Raw genomic sequence first — 18,502 nt, 5'->3', positions numbered from 1 at the left:
CCTCATCTACAAAACAAAGGGGTTGGACTAGATGGCCTCCGAGGTCCCTTCTACCATTGAACCTCTTCATGCCTCTGGACCTTCTGCAGACGGCCCAGAGCCTTTGACTAAAGTCATGTCTTCACCAGAAAAGTAATGGAAAACTTTCAGCTATTATCCCACGAAAGAACGTAGCTCTGGACATAACAAGTGCCTCCATTTGGCTGGTGTGGCTGGGCCTCTGCTAATGCAACATCAACTGTGGAAAAGGAGAGAAAGAAGGAAAGGAGAATGCAGAAGAGATGAGAAGGCAGGAGAAGTGAGAGAAGGGACAAGGCGCGTGAACGTCTCACAGCCTCCTCCCTCCCCCCTCCCATGCCCCCATTCCCCCCCTACACCTTGCTACACTGCCCCTACGCCTCAGCTCTCCCATTGAGAACAAGGAGGAGAGAGAAGGGCGGGGCGGGGGAGCCAAGAGCCAGTTCTCGCGCGCGTGCCCGCCTGGACCCCAGACTCCGCCCTCCGTCCTCTCAAGGCTGCGTCGGGGATGGGGGGGAGCTCTCTGGAGTTCTCGCGCGCGCACGCGCGCGGGATTGCTCGCTCGCTCGCACCCCCTCCCCAGGGCCCGGCGAAGCAGCCCGCTCGCGAGCCCCAGGGCGGGCAGGCGTGCGTCCCTGCTGACGTCATTGAGGCCGGCGAGCCTGTACGGTGTGGGCTAGAACCCCTGGCGCACTCGCACACTCCGCTCTTTTCCTTCCCTCCCCCCTCCCTCTCATCCCCCCCTCCCTCCCAGGCTCTCTTTCCCCCTTTTTTTTTCCCTCTCCTCTCTTCTCTCTCCTCTCGCTCTCGCTCTCTCTCTCTCTCTCTCTCTCTCTCTCTCTCTCTCTCTCTCTCTCTCTCTCTCTCTCTCTCCATTAGGATCCACTGAACGATGCGATCTCTGGGAGCCAGCGCTATCGCCGCCGCCACCGCCCGCTAGAAACCTTGCTCCCCCTTCCCCCTTCCCCACAGCTTGCAAAGCCCCCCAAAGAAGAGGGAAAAGGGAAAAAAAAGAAGAAAGAGAAGGGGAGGGATGCAATACTAATCACCATCCTAATAATCCTCTCTAGCCGAAGGATCCACCCTGCCCCCCCCATCCCCATCCCCATCCCCATTCCCACCCTCCTCTGGCTCCTGGCTCCATCGAGCGCCTTTGCCCTTTATTTTTATTTTTAAATTTTAAATTTTTTTTTAAATAATCCTCGGTGTCCGCAGCCTAGCGCTGCTGCTGCTGCTGTTGCTGCTGCTGCTGTTTGTTGCTGCTGCTGCTGCTTCCCCTGCCGCTGCCGCTGCTCCGGGTCCCCGGCGGTGGTTGCCTCTTTTCGGATGCGTTGCTTGCAAGCAGCTGGGAGAGACCCGCAACCCTGTCTCTAGAGCTACCAACCCCAGCCCTGACCCCAGCCCCGAATCCAGCCTCCTCCTGCAGGTGACCGGCAAACGGGGCAGTAGCCTGAAATCCACCTTGCGAATTTTTGGGGGTAGGGGCTTCATTTTTATTGTGTTTGGGGAACTTGATTTCTTTTTAAAAGGAAAAAAAATACAAGAAAGAAGGGAAGAAAATTAGCGATTTTTTAAAAGGACAGAAATAAATATTTCTGGGGGGGGTGGGGGTCAAGCCGAGAAGGGGAACCGTGCCAGCCGAGGCGTGCGGGCTGTTTTGGGTGTCACGATGGGATGTACATTGAGCGCAGAGGAGAGAGCCGCCTTGGAGAGAAGCAAAGCGATTGAGAAAAACCTCAAAGAGGATGGCATCAGCGCCGCCAAAGACGTGAAATTACTCTTGCTGGGTAAGAGAGCCTTGGCCACTTCCTCACCCCCACCCCTTTCCACCAGGCCCCCTGAACAGCCAGGCTGCACCCTATTCCAAACAACGCCCCCACCGCCACCTCTGTTTTCACCCCTTTCTTCACCCTTCTCCCTTATCCTGTGTCCAAGTAGACTTGTCCTGAGTCCAGGGAGACCTTTCCCTTCTTAGATTTGCAACAAGATAACCAAGCCATTGCACACACACAAGTCTTCAGCCAAAAAAGCTGATCCCCTGCATCCCTTAGTCCAGCTGCTCCCTTCCTCCTCCCAGTGTAATCTCCCAGTTCTTCTAGCCTGACACTGACTAGCTTCTTTTCTTTTTTGTCTGTCCCTACAGGGGCTGGAGAATCAGGCAAAAGCACCATTGTGAAGCAAATGAAGTAAGTCCCTATTGTATTGGGATTTTAATTTTTTCCCCTTACTCTTCTTCCTGCTGTCCCTTAGGCCCTGTTTGTAATTCTTGCTCACAAATACATAACACTTTGACACCCCCTCCATCTCCCTTCCCACCTTAGGTGTTTCTCTTCCCTCCACCCCATCTCCCAAGAGGAATGTTTTTAGGGAGGGGTGAGGAGAAAGGATGATGGTGGGGGCTGTAGTTGTATGAATGACAATGTCCGCCATATTGATCAGAGCATCATCACTATTGGCAATATTGTGAATGTTATTTCCTACTGGTGGGGTGTTTTTCCCTATCTCCTCCCTCCCCACCCCCATCCTCCACCCTTCTCTCTCCTCCCCTTCTCACAGCTGCACCTGTGGCAGGGATTTATTTCTGGCTTGCCTAGAAGATGGAGGGGAGGGGACCTTGTCTTTTGCTCTGGGTGGAAAATCGAGTGTCTGCTGTTCATGGTTTTGGTGCTGAATTGGAAGTAGTGGGGGTTTCTCTATCTCTAGCTTTCTGTCTCTCCCATGTACACATACATACACATATACCCCCATGGGGTGGGGGGCACAAGAGGAGAGGAGTGGGTGGCTTTCCAGGCTGATGTGAATGGCACAGATGTAACCAGGGCAGGGCCATCAAACAGACCAGTGTCAATTAAGCTTAATGTCAGCTTTCTGTCTCTCAGCTCTTTCCTCTTTGCCCCCACCCTCCCTGATGTTCGATCTCTTGACATGGGCAGCTGGGTTAGCTCCACAGCACTTATATTATTTGTTTGCTGAATAAGGTATGTTATATATAAATCTACCTACAAGGCAGATTCAAAACAAGTCTTGCTGCCACCCCAAATCCCCCTTTGCCCAAGGGGTCAGTCTTTCTTTAATTAGCTAGCAGGAAGCAATTTTTACTATTGATAGAAATGTTTTTCTTTATTGATATTATTTTTAAGTGAAAGAAAATCTCATAATCTCCATAAAAGCCTCACTCTCTTTCTGAACATACACACTTTATTGTTCCTTGCTCTTGACATCAACCATTTCTTGGGGATTTCTAAGCAGGTTTGTTTTAGATTTGGGGGAGGGGACTTAGAAGGGGGAGGTGCAGGGGTTTTTGTGCTCCATTCCCCACCACCAAGCTTGTGTCTTTGCTACTTCCTGTTATTCTTCCTATTTGGAGTTCGTTTGAGACCTTTTAGTGAGGCTTCCACGTCGGTTTGCTGTGACACCTTTACATATACACAGGGTTCCTAATTAGGGGTTGCTATGCAGTAAACAAAAATGATTATTTTTCAACTTGACAGAATAGCTGAAGTAATTGCATCCCGCAGGAAAACAATGGAAAATAAAAATCTCTTTCTTGGGGAGGTGGGTGAGGGAGGAAGCCTGTTTGCGATTTCAGAACTAAGATGGGGGGGGGGAGTTAAAGCCCCAATCTTGCACGTATAACTAGCATGACAAGCTAGTTCTAGGCGGCGCCATGATTGTACCGTGAAGCAGCTCTTTAAAAATTCTCATCTGTTTTTCATATTGCTATATTTGCACGAGAAACCCCTTGGGGGGGGGGAGATTTTGCAAGGGGGCATCTCGGCTTGCTGCACCCCTCTGGAGCCATGATTAATTTGGCTTGGGGCTTCTCTAGAGCTGTGTACAACCTAAGTGAATTTGGGAAGTGGGGCCTAGGGAATTTCTATTTGCAGCAAGGTGCATGTTGCATTTGCATGGCTGGTCACTTTATGCACACGCTCAAATGAATAACAATAAGCAAGATTTTTTTTAAAAGTCTCTAATCTACAGAGGCAGGTTCCCGGGCCCTTTAAAAGCCAGTGCAACCTGGCTCTGCGTTGGGTTTCAGGCATTGCGAGTGGTGGACAGCGCCCAGCTAAGGCTAGAAAAGTCGATTGGGTCCGAGAGCTCAGCAGCACCTGGCTCAGCTCTGTGACTGGCCGGGTACTGAAACTCGGAGAGTCTCGGCTGTGTTCGGGTGCTATTCGATTCCTTGGGAGGCTAGAGCCGAGCCACTTCGGAAACAGCCGAGTGTGTTCGCATCTCGGGCAAGGCTAAGAGGGAGGGGGAAGGGTAGAAATCTCTGCAAATTAACTTTGCATCAGCCAAAGCAGCAATTCTCCCCACGTTGACTTCCACAGTTCTCTCGAAGATGCTACATAAATTAGGCTGACTTAATAAGGTGTTTAAAAATATATACAGATTCCCCAAAAGGGTAATATTACCTACCTCTTCATTCAAAGAGAGCTGAGCTCTCCAAGGGGAACAGTGTGCCATTTTAGAATGAAAATTCCTAATTGCATATGAAGGAAATCTAATCAAAAGACTGAATGTAGACTTCTCCCTGGAAGTCTCTGATGTCCCAAATGGTTTTTCATACTGGCATTTTTGGTAATACTGGGGGGAGGAGGAGGGAGGCAAGCTAGTGTTTGAAGGTCTACAGGTAAATCAGAAATGTGGGTCTCTCCCTCCCCACATTTGTTGTGAGATTTTAGAGTCTCAAAAATAATTTTGAAAAAAAAATTGACTAGCACAGATCACAGGATCCCCGTTGGGAATGGTTTGTGCTTATTCAAAAGGAGAGCCAAAGATGCATGACCATGGTCCAGAAAACAACACCCCAAAGGATTCATGCAAAGATCCATAGTGAGGACTCTATAGGTACCCATGAACAGAGACTGTCTGTCTTCTGGGTTCTGGCTGTAAAGGGGGACAGTACAAGATGCCAGGGTGGATGCTGAACTCATATTAGGTATGAAATGTGTGGCTAGTAACAATGGTATTCCAGTGACAAATTCTTTTAGTAATTTCCGTTTGCACAATCATGACTTGGAGCTTGTGAGGCACAGATTTCTATCTAGAAAGTCAGCGGAATTGAACAGTGGGTGGGGTGAGGAAGCCAAGATGGTGATTCCACATGCCCAAGAGAAATATTTAGAGAGTAGTTACTGGTTTTTGTGCAGTACAAAGTATCATTCATAATAATATGCAGAACATTCTACCAGACAGCTGTTGAGATACAGACTACTGATATTATCAATGACTCAGATAAAAGTATAGATAGCATCCTTGTCAATTTTGCAAGCAATGTAAAATTAGAAGGAATGGCTAACCCATTAAATGATAGAGTCTGACTCTATTAAGATCTTAAGAGGGTAGAAAATCATTCATACCAGAAAGATTAAATTTAAGATGGATAAATGTACAGTTTTACACTTGGATTCAAGACACATTGATTTCACAAGTACATATGGAGTTGTCATGGTTAGACAGTAATTTGTCTAAAAATCAGAGGATATCAGTGAGTTGTAAGTTTAGCATAAATCAACAACGTAAATATGGCGACCAAAAAAAGCACATTTTGGGTAGTATAAAGAAATCCATACCTTCGAGGGGTAAGGAGGCAATAGCCCTACTGTATACCAGGGTGGAGAAGGTCTTTGAGTCCTTGCCACATGAGCATTAGTTGAAAGATCTAAGGTTGCTCAGCTTGGGGAAGATTGGCGGAACATGATAGCTATCTTCAAGTTATTTGGAAAGCTGTCATTTGAGAGAGTGATCAACTTGTTCTGTTTGGCCCCAAAGAACAGTAGTTAGAGCATAGGCAGAAGTTTCCAAGTGGTACATTTAGGCTAAGTAGGAAACAGTTCCTAACAGTGAGAACTATCCAAAAATGAAAAGGACTTCATCAGAAAAAAAGTGGGTTTCCTCTCTTTGGAAGTCTCCAAGCAATGGTTGAGTGACCCATTTGTCAAGTGCATTTATTATAGGTGGAAATTCTTTGCAGAAATATGTTTTGCATGACTTCATATATGTTATGAGTATTATTTTTCTTGCCTTCTCAATGGGTGGGGAAGGAACTAGCTGGACAGAATTTGGAACCAAAAATAAAATAAAATAAAATTTATCAGTGGAGATTCTTGTTCCGTTATGGGCTGAACTAGATGGCTGCAAAGGCCCTTTCCAAGCCAGAAATTCTGTGTTTCTTTTAAAAGCTCCCTTACAAATGAGAAAAATTGAGATTCAGGGAGGTTAAATAGCTTACCTAAGGTTACTTAGCCAGTAGTGGAGCAGGCACTTGATACCAGGCCCTGTGACTCCCAAGTCCATTCATTGAACTTTCCATTATACCTTAATTCATGACCAGGAAGCTAAGACCAACATACTAAACTAGCCAGCATCAGCTAAGGTGCTCTTTTATTTCACCTAGATCAATGTGTCTGTGATATTACATAGATAGTGTCCATGAAGCCCAGCAAGAGCCTTATGCTTTTGTAGTGGTAATAGAGATTTATCAGACTGGCCCCTTGGGTTGTGATGCAGGATATTTCAGACACTGATGGCATGCAATTTTTCAGTCAACGTCACCAGAAAAGCAACAACCAGGATCTTTATTTCTTAACTTCGTTCTCAATAGCTTCCATATTGTAATGTGTTGTTTAGGATGCTAGAAAGGATATGCTGGTAGTAAATAATCAAGTAAAGGAATAGATATCGGATACTGTTTGTATAAAAAAATGTTACACCTGGCTAAGAACATTTCAGAAATGGTTTGATTTTTTTAAAATTACTACTAATTAAGAGAAGGTCTTGTGGGGGAAATTGTAATTATTTATGTGGTCTGTTTTCCAATTAGATTGTCTTTTATGGCTTTGTAAAGTTTAAAGTGCTATATGATATGTATTATGATAATAATGAATACCAAGTAACAGAAAAATTTGTTGAAAATAGGGTAGGGTTTTTTTGGGGGGTGGTAGTGCTGAAATTGTATTTGTGTGTGTCTGAATTAATGTTTGGGAGCTTTGTAGAATAGAATGGAATTCCAAAACAGCTCAGTGCTGAGACATAAACAATGATAATTGATACAGTACCAATATAATTTAAAGTATTCCATGATTATTAAGTGGCTGTTTTTAGCATTTTAAATACTTTTGATCGTTAAGGGTTGTGACTTCACCTGTTAGATATTCTCGTCATTTGTTGCTTAATCTGTATGGCTCTTTTTATACATTCAGACTAATCAAGGTTTTAAATGGATGTGTCAATTTTATCTAATTACAGAAAAACATCCTCATCGAGAAATATTATAAAGAATTATATTTTATGTGGGATGGAATCACCAGAATAACAATCTAATTAGCTCACAGGTTTTGAATAATTAGTGATCGCTCACTGGGCCATAAATTTAATGAAAATTAAAAGTGAACTATGGAGGCAATTGCTGAGCACCCCCCATTTAAAGTTCATTTCCCATTATCAAGGGCCAGATTGTAGAATTCAGGCTGTTGTCTATGTTGGAACATAATGGGATTTCTAGAGTCTGTGGACAGTCCACAGAGAACAGGGTTGTGTCTTAGAGCAAGATTTAACAGGTTAACTTTACACAGTAACTGGTAGGTTTTGCATAACTGTGAGTTAGCTTTTCATAGTTTCCATAATGAAATGGAGTGTCATGTTTAGATAGCTATCCCTAAGACAGATACATTCAGTAGCATTTTCAAACATATTAATAATCTGAAGACTTGTTCATCACTCAAGATAGAGCTATCCCTGACCAGTATTACTGGATGTGATATGCTAGGCAGGTTACACCCTTCCAGTGAAAAAGCCATTCAGTATTCCTAAAAGATGTCACCCACAGTGAGAAAAGCTGCTGGTTTCATTCTGCTATCCTGACTTAATTCATAAAGAAAATATAGGCTATTGAAATTACTTCATGAACAATAGTGAACAGTGACATCCTTCATCTTCAGATAAAAACTCAGGACATTTCTGGTACATTTCCAAAAGCTTAGCTAGATTTATGCTGTTAGCCACATAATTAGATTTATAAACTTTTGCTTTAGGAAAGCATTATCTTCAACTTCAGTTGCTTCCTTCTTTTCCTCCTTTTCTTTATACTTATTCAAAGGTATGTACCTTAATATGTCTCAAGACAGAATGAACATGAAAATGGTGTTGGATGGAATAGGAGGCAGGCTTTCTATTGCTGATGGCCAGTACTTTTTTCTTCCTTTATTATTCCATAAGCCTAAAGACTTTTATGTCCAAATAATAGCAAACAGCCCACCTGATTTCTCATCATCTTGAAGTCCATTTACCTGTTGGATTCTAAAGGGAAATCTCTCTTCTTGTTGAAAGTGTCCTGGCCGATCACATGAAAGGTGATGGCTCCAAGATGAATGGAGATAGCTAAATAGAAATACAGAAGAATTGACTGCTCAACATTTTGGGCTTGGTTAGGCCTGTGGTCCATGAGGATTGAACTGCATGTGTCTTTTGTGGTTGAGGTCAGTGCATAGTACTTCCCAAATTGTATTGTTCTTTTTTAGAACTCCGTATCTGTTCAAGAAAGAAGATCACTGATTCAGGAATGAGCTCATTCCTGGTTTGTAAGCGCTGTGCTTTTCCCCACCTCTGTGGCTATTTTTAAATTTCATATGAGCCTTCCTACATCCTATGTGTTTGTACACTTGGAATTCAACCCATTGCAGTATAGTTAATGGATCCTCTGTTTGGGGGCAATGCCTTCTTTGAATTGCAGCCTTAATTTGCAATTCTTAATTATTGTCATGGTTTATCTGGACCTGAAAGAGCGAGGAATGTTAAACTGCTACACACACACACACACACACACACACACACACAATTTCCAAACAGAAGCAATATTCTGGAAGGAGGCAGCTTTCTTCGGACTTTTGAAAATTCCCAAACAATATAAATGTTTGTATTAAAAGGATAATATAGTATAGTATTATACTACATTATATCTAAGTAACAATGTATAAATTTGTATACATTAGCTAATTAGAAACTTTTTCAAACTTAATTAAATGTCACAGGAATGAAGAGAGTATTTTTTTTTACCAGATAAATCTTTACTGCCCAAGAGAATCATATATGGAGGACTAGAAGGGACCTCAGAGGTCATCTAGTCCAATCCACTCATTTAACGGATGAGGAAACTGAGGTCTGGAGAGTGACTTGTCAAAGTCACAGGATGAATAACAGAGGTGTGATTTGAACCCAGGTCCTCTTGACTCCAGAGCCAGCACTCTTGCATGACATCATACTACATTATGTAATGCAGGTGACCATGAGTTCTGTGGCTCATGCAAGTTCTGTAGGGTTGACAGGTTCAAGAGTAGACATGGTAACAGATTGTCTATTGCACAATAACCTGCCTAGGATTTTAGGAGGCACAGCAGTTTTCAAAAAACATTTATTAAATCATAGAAGGTTATAATGCATGATGGTAGAGGAAGTACCCACTGATGAAGCTACAGACCTTTGAAGTATATTACTGTAAAAATAGCTTATTAGTGTGCTAACAAACGCCAAACCTGAACTATACTGAAACTTAAAACATATTCTTTTCTTCCTTTCTTCTTTCTTGAAATATATACTAATAAGACCTTTCTTGAGTCCCTTAACTGCTGGTATTCCCCCCCCCAAATAATTGTGGATTTGTTTTTACTTTCTTATATATGTACATCTTGGTTCCCTCAACAGAACGTGAGCTTCCTGAAAGAACTGTTGATTTGGGGTTTGGGGTTTTTTGTTTGTTTGCTTGTTCTTTTTTTGCCCTTGCATCCTGGCTTCATGGCACACAGCAGGCACTTGATAAATGCTTTTCAATTGTTTGTTGTTGTTTGTCCTTCGTTCTTGAAGAGGACCAATGACATCAGGAGGGCGATGTGATTGACATAGTGGCAGCATTCTTAGTAAACAGGTTTAGAGATGATTCTCTTGCAATGTTCTTTTCTTTTTCTAAGGCATGAGATTAACTTTTAGGCCTCCCAGAGACATAGATGGGGTATTGCTGCCTTTCACATGCATGTCTCGTTTGCGATTTCTGGGGCTTGGTCATAGTGAGATGCGGGAGGAGGGATCCCCATGAGTATTATTACGTAGTCTGCTCTCACTTCTCTCTGGCTCTGCAGTAATCATTACATAACAACCTATATGGCCAAAACTGTTGTGACTTAAAAAAAAAAAAAGAAAAGGAAAAGAAGGAAAAGGAAGAAACTACTGTACTAACCTACAATACTCTGGTGAAAAAGAAGTTGTAGTGGAGAGATTATTACTAGCCCAGGAGTCTGGAGAGCTGGTTCTGGTGCCAGCTCTTCTACTGTGACTCTCTGTGTGGCCTTAAGTAAGTCACTGCCCCTCCAAGGCCTCAGTTTCCTCATGTTAAAATGAGGAACTTTTGGCTTAGATGATCTCTAACATCTGTTCCCTAAATATATAATTATGTCATTTTGAGGGCCTTGAGAAGTACCTAGTTAGACCCTGTTTCAAGTAGGAAGGGAAAACAAATCAACAAATCTTGATCCTTTAGAAAAGTCCAAGGTCAGGAGAAGGACACTCATTTCAAAGCATCTTAGACTATTTTATGAAAAGCAGATATTTAGGGGGCAAAATTAAATCATGAAAGTACTCAAAGGCTGGGGGCAAGGGTGACCCATGGTTATAAAGGACTATAGCTTACATACTTTCACCAAGCAGAGAAGTCATGGTTCTGAAAGGCATCTCTAGACACAATTCTGAACCAGTCTCTCCCTGCAAACACATCTTCAGTGCCAGCAAACAGCGTCTGAAAGTAGATATGTTACGAGAAACAACGTGTTTGAGGTAACAGGAGTGGAATGGTATGATGAACACAAGAGAAGTGGTTTGTCTGTGGTCTTTTGGGACACATTGGACCTGGTGAGGGCCACTGTGGAGGTGACCAAACCCCAGCACCTAAACCAGGGACAGCTGGGGGTGAAAGAGTTCCAGGTCGTGCTACCCAAGAACTAGGCTGGGAGCTACTGTCAGCATGAACAGAGAACAAGATGCATGAAATGGGATTTTGGAAAAAAGAGTGGGTGGACCTAGCCTCCTACTGATTTTATCTTCTGAGGCATCTTTAGTTCTAATTTTCTTGACAGAAAAAAGGAAAAACATTGCGCTTTTTTCACACCAAAATTAAAATAAAATAGAAGGAACTGTATAAAGGTAATAGCCAAGGCAATACATTTGTTTCCTAACCACAGCCACATCCAAAACTGTTTCTGCAGGTAGTATGTGGGAAGAGTTAACATCAAATTCACAGTATCTTCAGCTTGATTTCCTAATGATGGGAGACTTTCATCTACCCTTGAAATAACATCTCCCAGGGCCTCAGTTTGTTCATGAGTAAGACAAGTTGGGCATGATGACCTCTGAGGTCCCTTTCAGTTCTGGGTTCTATGATTCTAAGTCTTTTTGTCCAGGAAAACAGATGTTCCGGGTGACAGATGAACTCCCAGCCTTCTCTCTTGGCCACCTCCAGTAGAGGTCATAAATAATAAAACCATTAAGCTCCCAGCACCCTTCGGCTAATTGAGAAAGAAAAGTGGAACATAAATCCACAGGAGTGTTAGCTTAGGGAATTGAGGAAATCAGGATGTATCAGGCCCATTTTTTGATGATCATGGAGAGAGGAGTGGGAGCGCTAAGAGGCGCCCGAGTTTGTCTTGTACGTCTTCCAAGGTCTCTCTCCATAAAGAGTAAGATTTAGTATTGCCCTTTCATTTCTGGAAGTATGGCAGCATGACTGAAATAAAAGAGGAAAAAAAGAGTCCCTGTTCTCCTTTTCTCCCAAGTGCAATGAGGATATAGACCTGTGGCTTTCTCAGTTAAAACATGGCAGGCAAGTCACAGAAAATATGGAGAAGTCCGAGAATGCCTGGTTCAGTCCAAAGACGGAAAAACCTGTGGGGCCTACTAGGATTATATGACAAGAGGCACCAGCTCTCATATTGAAGAGGCAATACACTGCAGTGCAAAGATCACTGGAGTTGGGTTCAAATCCTAGTTCTGTCCCTTACTGTCTAGGTGACCTTATTAGGCAAATCACTTAATTTCCATTTTATCTGTAAGAAGAGGGGTTGAACTAGTTGACTTTTAAGTGTTTTTTTTTCCACTGCTAAATCTATGATCTTATGACTCTTATAGCGTGTTGAGATTTACAGAGTTTCCTCATATTAACCCTGCAAAGATTTTTTTTTTTTTGGCAGAGGGAGGGGATCTGGACCTGTAACTTCATTGGTACAGGGGAATTAGTAAGGAGAATAAGCATTTATGTGAGACCTACTATGTGCCAGGCACTGTGCTATGTGCTTTACATATTATCCCCTATTATAATCTGAGGCAAACAGAGGTTAAGTGATTTGCCCAGGGTCACACAGCTAGTGTCTGAGGATGGATTTGAACTCATCTTTTCCTAATTCCAGGCTCAGCATTCTATCCCCTGCCACCTAGATGCCTCAGGGAACTCTTAGGTGAAGCAAATCCTTTTACCATGCAGATCAGCTTATTCACATTTTAATCATTGTTCTGTCCTTCAGGTGTGCCCAGCTTTTCTTGACCCTATTTTGGACTTTCCCCAGCTCATTTTACAGTTGAGGAAACTAAGGCAAATAGGGTAAACTGACTTGTCCAGGGTCACATAGCTAGTAAATTTGATTTGAACTCATATCTTCCTGACTCCAGGTCCAGTGCTTTGTCCCCTAGCCACCTAGATTCACATAGGAGCCAATTAATAAGTGCTTGCAGTCTAACATGATTTTAGGCAAATAATTTAATCTTTGAGTGCCCCAAGGCATAAATTATCCAAGACTCTGAGTTGCAAAGCAGGTTCAAATATGACCTCAGACACTCACTAGCTATGTGACCCTGGGCAAGTCACTCAACCTCTGCCTTAATGCACTGGAGGAGGAAATGGCAAACCACTCCAGTATCTTTGCCAAGAAAATCCCATGGACTAGTGTAGCATGGTCCATGGGGTTACAAAAAGTTGGATACGACCAAACAACTAAACGATGGGCCAAGTGCTGTGAATACAAATACAAGTAGAAAGAAAGATGCTCCCTGTCCTCAGAAAGATAACATTCCAATGAAACCAGTATGTGTCATGCTCAGGACTAATAAATATTATTATTCCCATTTTACCGATAAGGAAATTGAAATTCAGAAAAGTTAAGGGGCTTGCTCATATGGCTAATATATGCAGAAGTCATAATTTAAACCCAAGCCTTCAGTATATGGTCCTGCTTCCTTTGATGATCTCCTTGGTGCCACTGAAGAGCAGGAGGTGCTTGGGAAACTGAGGCAGAAGCTGTTAGGGAGAGACAGACATATTGGCCCATATAGTAATGCCTTCCTCCTCTTATCACCTGCCTGTCTTGTGAAACCAATTCAGCCTACCTTCTCTAAGATAAAGTCTTTCCTGTTGAGTCTAGCTTTCATTGATCTCTGTAGTCAGCATTCACACTTTTATTGTCTTATTCTCTAGTTGTTTCATGTGTATATGTATCTGTGAAAAAAGAGCTTGACCTTTGAAAACAGAGAACCCAACCTCAAATCTAGTGACCGCCCATTTCTGCCTATGTCACCTTGGGCAAGTCATCAAATTTCTCCAAGGTGTCTTCATCTATCAGATAAAAGATTTGGACCAGATGGTCTCTGAGATCCTTTCCAGCTTGAAATTCTATAATCTTCACTCCTTAACCAGATCAAAAGGGCTTTGTGGTCAATGGGTATGTACGACTTTTGTACTCTGTGGTGGCTAACACAATTCTAGGTGCACAAAAACTGTTCACCAGATGCTTATGAATTCACTGATTGTTATAGGCCCATGCCACCTCTACCTGGCTCAGATCCTTGTGTTAGAGACTGGGATTTGCTTCATTTACTGGAAAGCCACCTTCCCTAACAAAGGGAAGAATGAAAGGTTAATGAAAGTCCTTAGAAACCACCAGTTCTTCAGACTGACTACTTTTCTCTTTACTAGGATTCTTTTTGTTTGGAAGAGAATGTGCAGCCTCTTAAATTAAACCCTCTAGCTTGACAGGTCTTTAAAAAGCACTCTTGAATGTAGCTAGGTCCATCTTTGGCTATGCATTCAGTCTGATATGTGTTCTCACATTCCAGTGAGGGGTCTGGACCAGTTTGTTAAAATGAGGATTTCATTCACCTGCCACAGAGAGAAAATTCTTAAGAAAAGCAGCAACTTCCCAAAGAGGCTGGGAGAAAGGCAGTCAACTGGTGTGGAGTATGAATTCTCCGTCTTGTGCCTGGGGGGCAGGCTGGGAGGAAAGAGCGCCTGGCAGGCTGCAGATGCTACCTGAGTCTTCTTAGAAAGAGCAGGTGCTGTCAGGAAATACTGGGACACTTTTAAGAGAGTTCCAGATGTGGGAAGATTCTGAGGAGTGGGAACAAGAATTGGTTCTTTATTTCTCAGGGCAAGTGGGGAGGGGGCATCAAAAGGTCAAGGGAGCCTATACCTGTCCCTCCACAAAGCAGGGCATTGTTGATACCACAGTCAAATAACTAAGCTCAGGGGAAAGAGAACCCATAAGATCTTGTGAATGTGCTGTGGGGGTGGGGAACTTGGCATCATGAATTCTTCGCCAGGTTTGGCTCTCGTTGTACGCTTACTATTGGGTATCCTCTCTAGTCTGGAGGGAGGCCTGCTAGCAATGTTTCCATTATTTTCGGGGTCAATCAGCACTGACAAGCCTTTTTTTCCACAGTAGGTGTTGAGGCAGGACAGTTACCAGAATATGTACCCTTTGGCAGCAAGGAGATTGTCTGAAAAGAAATGTAGCAAGCTGGAGAAAGTACTCAAATAAAGGATAGTCAATAGACCTGTCAAGTTCTCTGCCATTATGTGCTATGTGACCTTAGGCGAATCCCTTAACTTTCTATGAGCCTCAGTTTCTTCAGCTGTAAGGTTCTGTGATTATTTTTCAGTGGAGTTAGGAATCCTGAATAATTTATGATGAATTTGTGTTGAGCTCATACACCTACAGGGTTCTGGGACTAAATAAGAAGTCGCTCTAGGACCATTGTTTCAATCAAGACTTGTGAATGCGGTTAAGGTTGAATGATACTTAATGTTATGTAATGGAGGGCCGAGAATTTAGAGCACTTCTGCAGCCTTTAGTTCTCTCCCTATAGTGCAGTCCTCATTGTGTTCGTAGCATCATCTTACTCTGCATGTGAGGGGCAAGCTTGAGCCACTGACTGTGAATATGGATTTGGAAAGGACCCTTGTGGGAACACAGACAAACCAGCAGAGTCATTTTGAGCAAAATATCTCTCCTACGCTCTAAAACACAAAACACTTTCCAGAGTTCCTATAAAAAGTTGAGAAATAGAGCAGCTAGATGGCGCAGTGGATAGAGCACCAGCCCTAGATTCAGGAGGACCTGAGTTCAAATCCGGTACCAGACACGTAATACTTACTAGCTGTGTGACCATAGGCAAGTCACTTAACCCCATTGCCTAGCCAAAAAAAAAAAAGTTAAAAAGTAGACTAGTAAATAGAGTTAAGAAATAAAGAATAAAAGAATAAGTTACTTCTTTTGCCTCCCCTGATTTGGGTTAAGAAATAAAGAATAAGAGTGTCCCTGGGCAAGTCACTTAACCTCAATTGCCTTTAAAAAAAAGTTAAGAAATAGACTAGTAAATAGAGTTAAGAAATAAAGAATAAGAGTTACTTCTTTTGCCTCCCCTGATTTGGGTTAAGAAATATAGAATAGAGTTAAGAAATAAAGAATAAGACAAAGATGAAAACAGCCAATGTCAATCCAGATTCAAAATGGCAGCTTGGGTGAAAGTAGAGATAGGTTCAGTGGCTGATAAAAGGAAGGTCACCAGGAGACAGTGAGATTCAGAGCAAATAAAAGGAGATAAGTGAGAAAGTCCCAGGCCTGATACATTTCTGCCGGTGAAAAATGCTTTGTTTTATTTATTTCTTTAAAATTTATCTCTGTCTTCATAGGTCAACTAAGGGAGAAATTTAAGAACTAAGAGGGATTTTCCGAAAGGAACTCAAAGTTCACAAAGTACTTACCTCACAACCTTTGGCTTTCTCCTTTGTAAAAAGAAGGGGTTGGACCAGACAGGTCTAAAATATCAGTTTCAGCTCTGTATTACATGAGTCTATGAAGTAGATAGTGCGAGCATTATTATACCCATTTCACAGGAAACTGAGGCTCAGAGAATGATCACTTAGAACAAACATCTTCCATCTTCCTCACAACTGCTGTGGGTCTGGCCTAAATCCCTTGCTCAAGAAGCTGCAGTGATGCCCTCTTGCCTCTGGAACTCAGGTGAATTTCAAAGCCTTTCCCAATCTGTTTCTAAATTGCCTTCCTAGCCAGTTCACATGGCACGTCCTCACACAATCTGTATTTCAGCCAAACTGAGCTAACTTGCTGTTCCCTCCATACCACATTTCATCTCCTGCCCCCAGGCCTGGGATGTTCTCACTGCTCACCTTTGTCTGGCTCCTGTCAAGGCCCAGATAAAGCCCCACCTCCTACACTCTCCCCAAATTACTTTATATTTACTTTGTGTGTATTTTATATTTACTTATCCTGTATTTGTTGTTTCCCTTGGTAGGATGTAAACTCCTGAGGCCAGGGAGCTCTTTCCTTTTTAGCTTTTGTCCTCAGGGCCTTCTATATATCGGGTGCTTATTGCATTCTTTTTGAATGTGTTTCTTCCATACCATAGGGAGGTACAATAACAACTACTTCTTTATGAGATCTTGGAGAAAGAAGAATTCTGGATAAGCAAATTTTCCAGATAACAGAGGCTTGCCCTTTAAAGCAGCAAACCTTTTTCAACATTGCTTTTCACCATTTTGTATGAAAATCTTTTCAAGATGTGTGACACACTTCACTGTCTTCTTAAGTAGAGAGTACTAAGAGTAATTTATGCTTCTCTTCATGACTCAGGAGTATTTTCAGAAGACAAAAGACCAGGGTCCAAATCCCACCTCTGCCAGCTACCAATGTGAACTTTAGCAAGGGAAACTTCTCAATCTCTTCAGGCCTCAGTTTCCTCCCCAATAAAGTAACAGTGCTAGGCGAGATGATCTCCAAGGTGTCTTCTACTTTGAAATCCTGTGATCCTATATGCCTGCATTGTAGTGGTGTCTTCAGGGCCTGTTGAGGTATGGGGAGCTGTTTGTGCATCTACTTTTTATAGTTTCTGTGCTTCTTCCCTTGTTATCATATTACTATCTATTGTACAGCTAACAAGTATTGGAGGTGGAGTCAAAATCCAGGTCCTCTGACCACTAACAGGCACTGCCTTTTTTAAAGTTATGCTTCTAATCTACTGTAGCTAGGAAACCAGATAACTGAGCTTCTTAGCACTGTGTGTAAAGTAAGAATAAACAGGCATTGAGAGGGCTTCCCTGAAATAAATTGAAGGAGCTTTAGTTGATGGACATTATTATATTTATGTGGCCATTAAGAACTCTTTTTCCCCCCTGTTTGGTAACTGGTTCTTGGCAGTGATGCAGATAACTCTGGTTACCAAAACATTAGTTGTCGCTTTAATTTATAGTCAAAATGGTTGAATTGTTTCCTAAGGCAAAGAGGCAGATGAGAGGAGACTTGGTAGCATGAGAGCCTTTTCTGCAATCTAACCTTTCTAGAGAAGGGCTATGCTCAGGGTTGGACTGTCTCAGAAGGTAGCTGCGCATGTACTTCAGAGACCCACAGAGTAACCTGTGCTTTCTGCATTTCTCCAAGGGAAAGGGAATAGCAGTGACTGGAGTCACAAGAAATGCCGCATAGTACCCTGGTACCGTTGGAATTTGTTTGTCATTTCATTTGATCCTTAACAACAACCCTGTGAGGAAGGTGCTATTATTATCCCCATTTTTTTGTTTATCTATTATTATTGTTCAGTCTTTTCAGTTGTGTCCAACTTTTCATGGCCCCACTTGGGGTTTTCTTAGCAAAGATACTGGAGTAGTCTGCCATTTCCTTCTCCAGCTCATTTTACAGATAAGGAAACTGAGGCAAATGGGATTGAGTGACTTGCCCAGGGTCACACAGCTAGTAAGTGTCTGAAGCCAGATTTAAACTCAGGTTTTCCTGGATCCTACATCCATTGCTCCATTATCAGATGTCTGCTGATCTTGGAAGCACCCGCCCGCTTAATGACAGCTTCCAGAGTCTTAAAAAGTTCAACTTGGTTCATTATTTTTATTTAAAACCCACAACTGCTAAGCACTAGACAGAACATATAGAAGTTTTGTAAACTTATACAACCTTTTTCTTTTGATAATTCATTTCCTTTGTTTTAAATATTTGTCGTATAGATCGCATTCTTTGTGTGAAAGAATGCTTGTTTAGTGGGGTTGCTTCAATGAATCAAATGTCCTTATCTCAGCTGCCTCATATTTGTGGACTTCTCAGGAAATAGTCCAGGTACAGGCCCAAGATCAGGCTATCTGCCA

The 18,502-nt window shown here is 42.5% G+C and overlaps 1 protein-coding gene across 3 annotated transcripts in view; it reads left to right on the top strand.

Moving 5' to 3' along the window:
• Positions 1–1,621: 1,621 nt before the first annotated feature.
• The window catches only part of GNAO1 (G protein subunit alpha o1), a 253,740-nt gene continuing 236,859 nt past the window's right edge, over positions 1,622–18,502 (top strand). For all 3 annotated transcript variants that reach the window (XM_020965568.2, XM_020965565.2, XM_020965567.2), the window contains exons 1-2: positions 1,622–1,805; positions 2,162–2,204. In XM_020965568.2, coding sequence (XP_020821227.1) covers positions 1,688–1,805; positions 2,162–2,204 — 161 coding nt within the window. In that variant the 5' untranslated portion in view covers positions 1,622–1,687. The remainder of the gene's footprint in view (positions 1,806–2,161; positions 2,205–18,502) is intronic.

The sequence above is a fragment of the Phascolarctos cinereus genome, unplaced genomic scaffold (assembly GCF_003287225.1).
Source record: "Phascolarctos cinereus isolate Bilbo 61053 unplaced genomic scaffold, phaCin_HiC Scaffold_2;HRSCAF=192, whole genome shotgun sequence".
Classification (NCBI taxonomy): domain Eukaryota; kingdom Metazoa; phylum Chordata; class Mammalia; order Diprotodontia; family Phascolarctidae; genus Phascolarctos; species Phascolarctos cinereus.
This window is presented reverse-complemented; position numbering and strand designations above follow the sequence as displayed.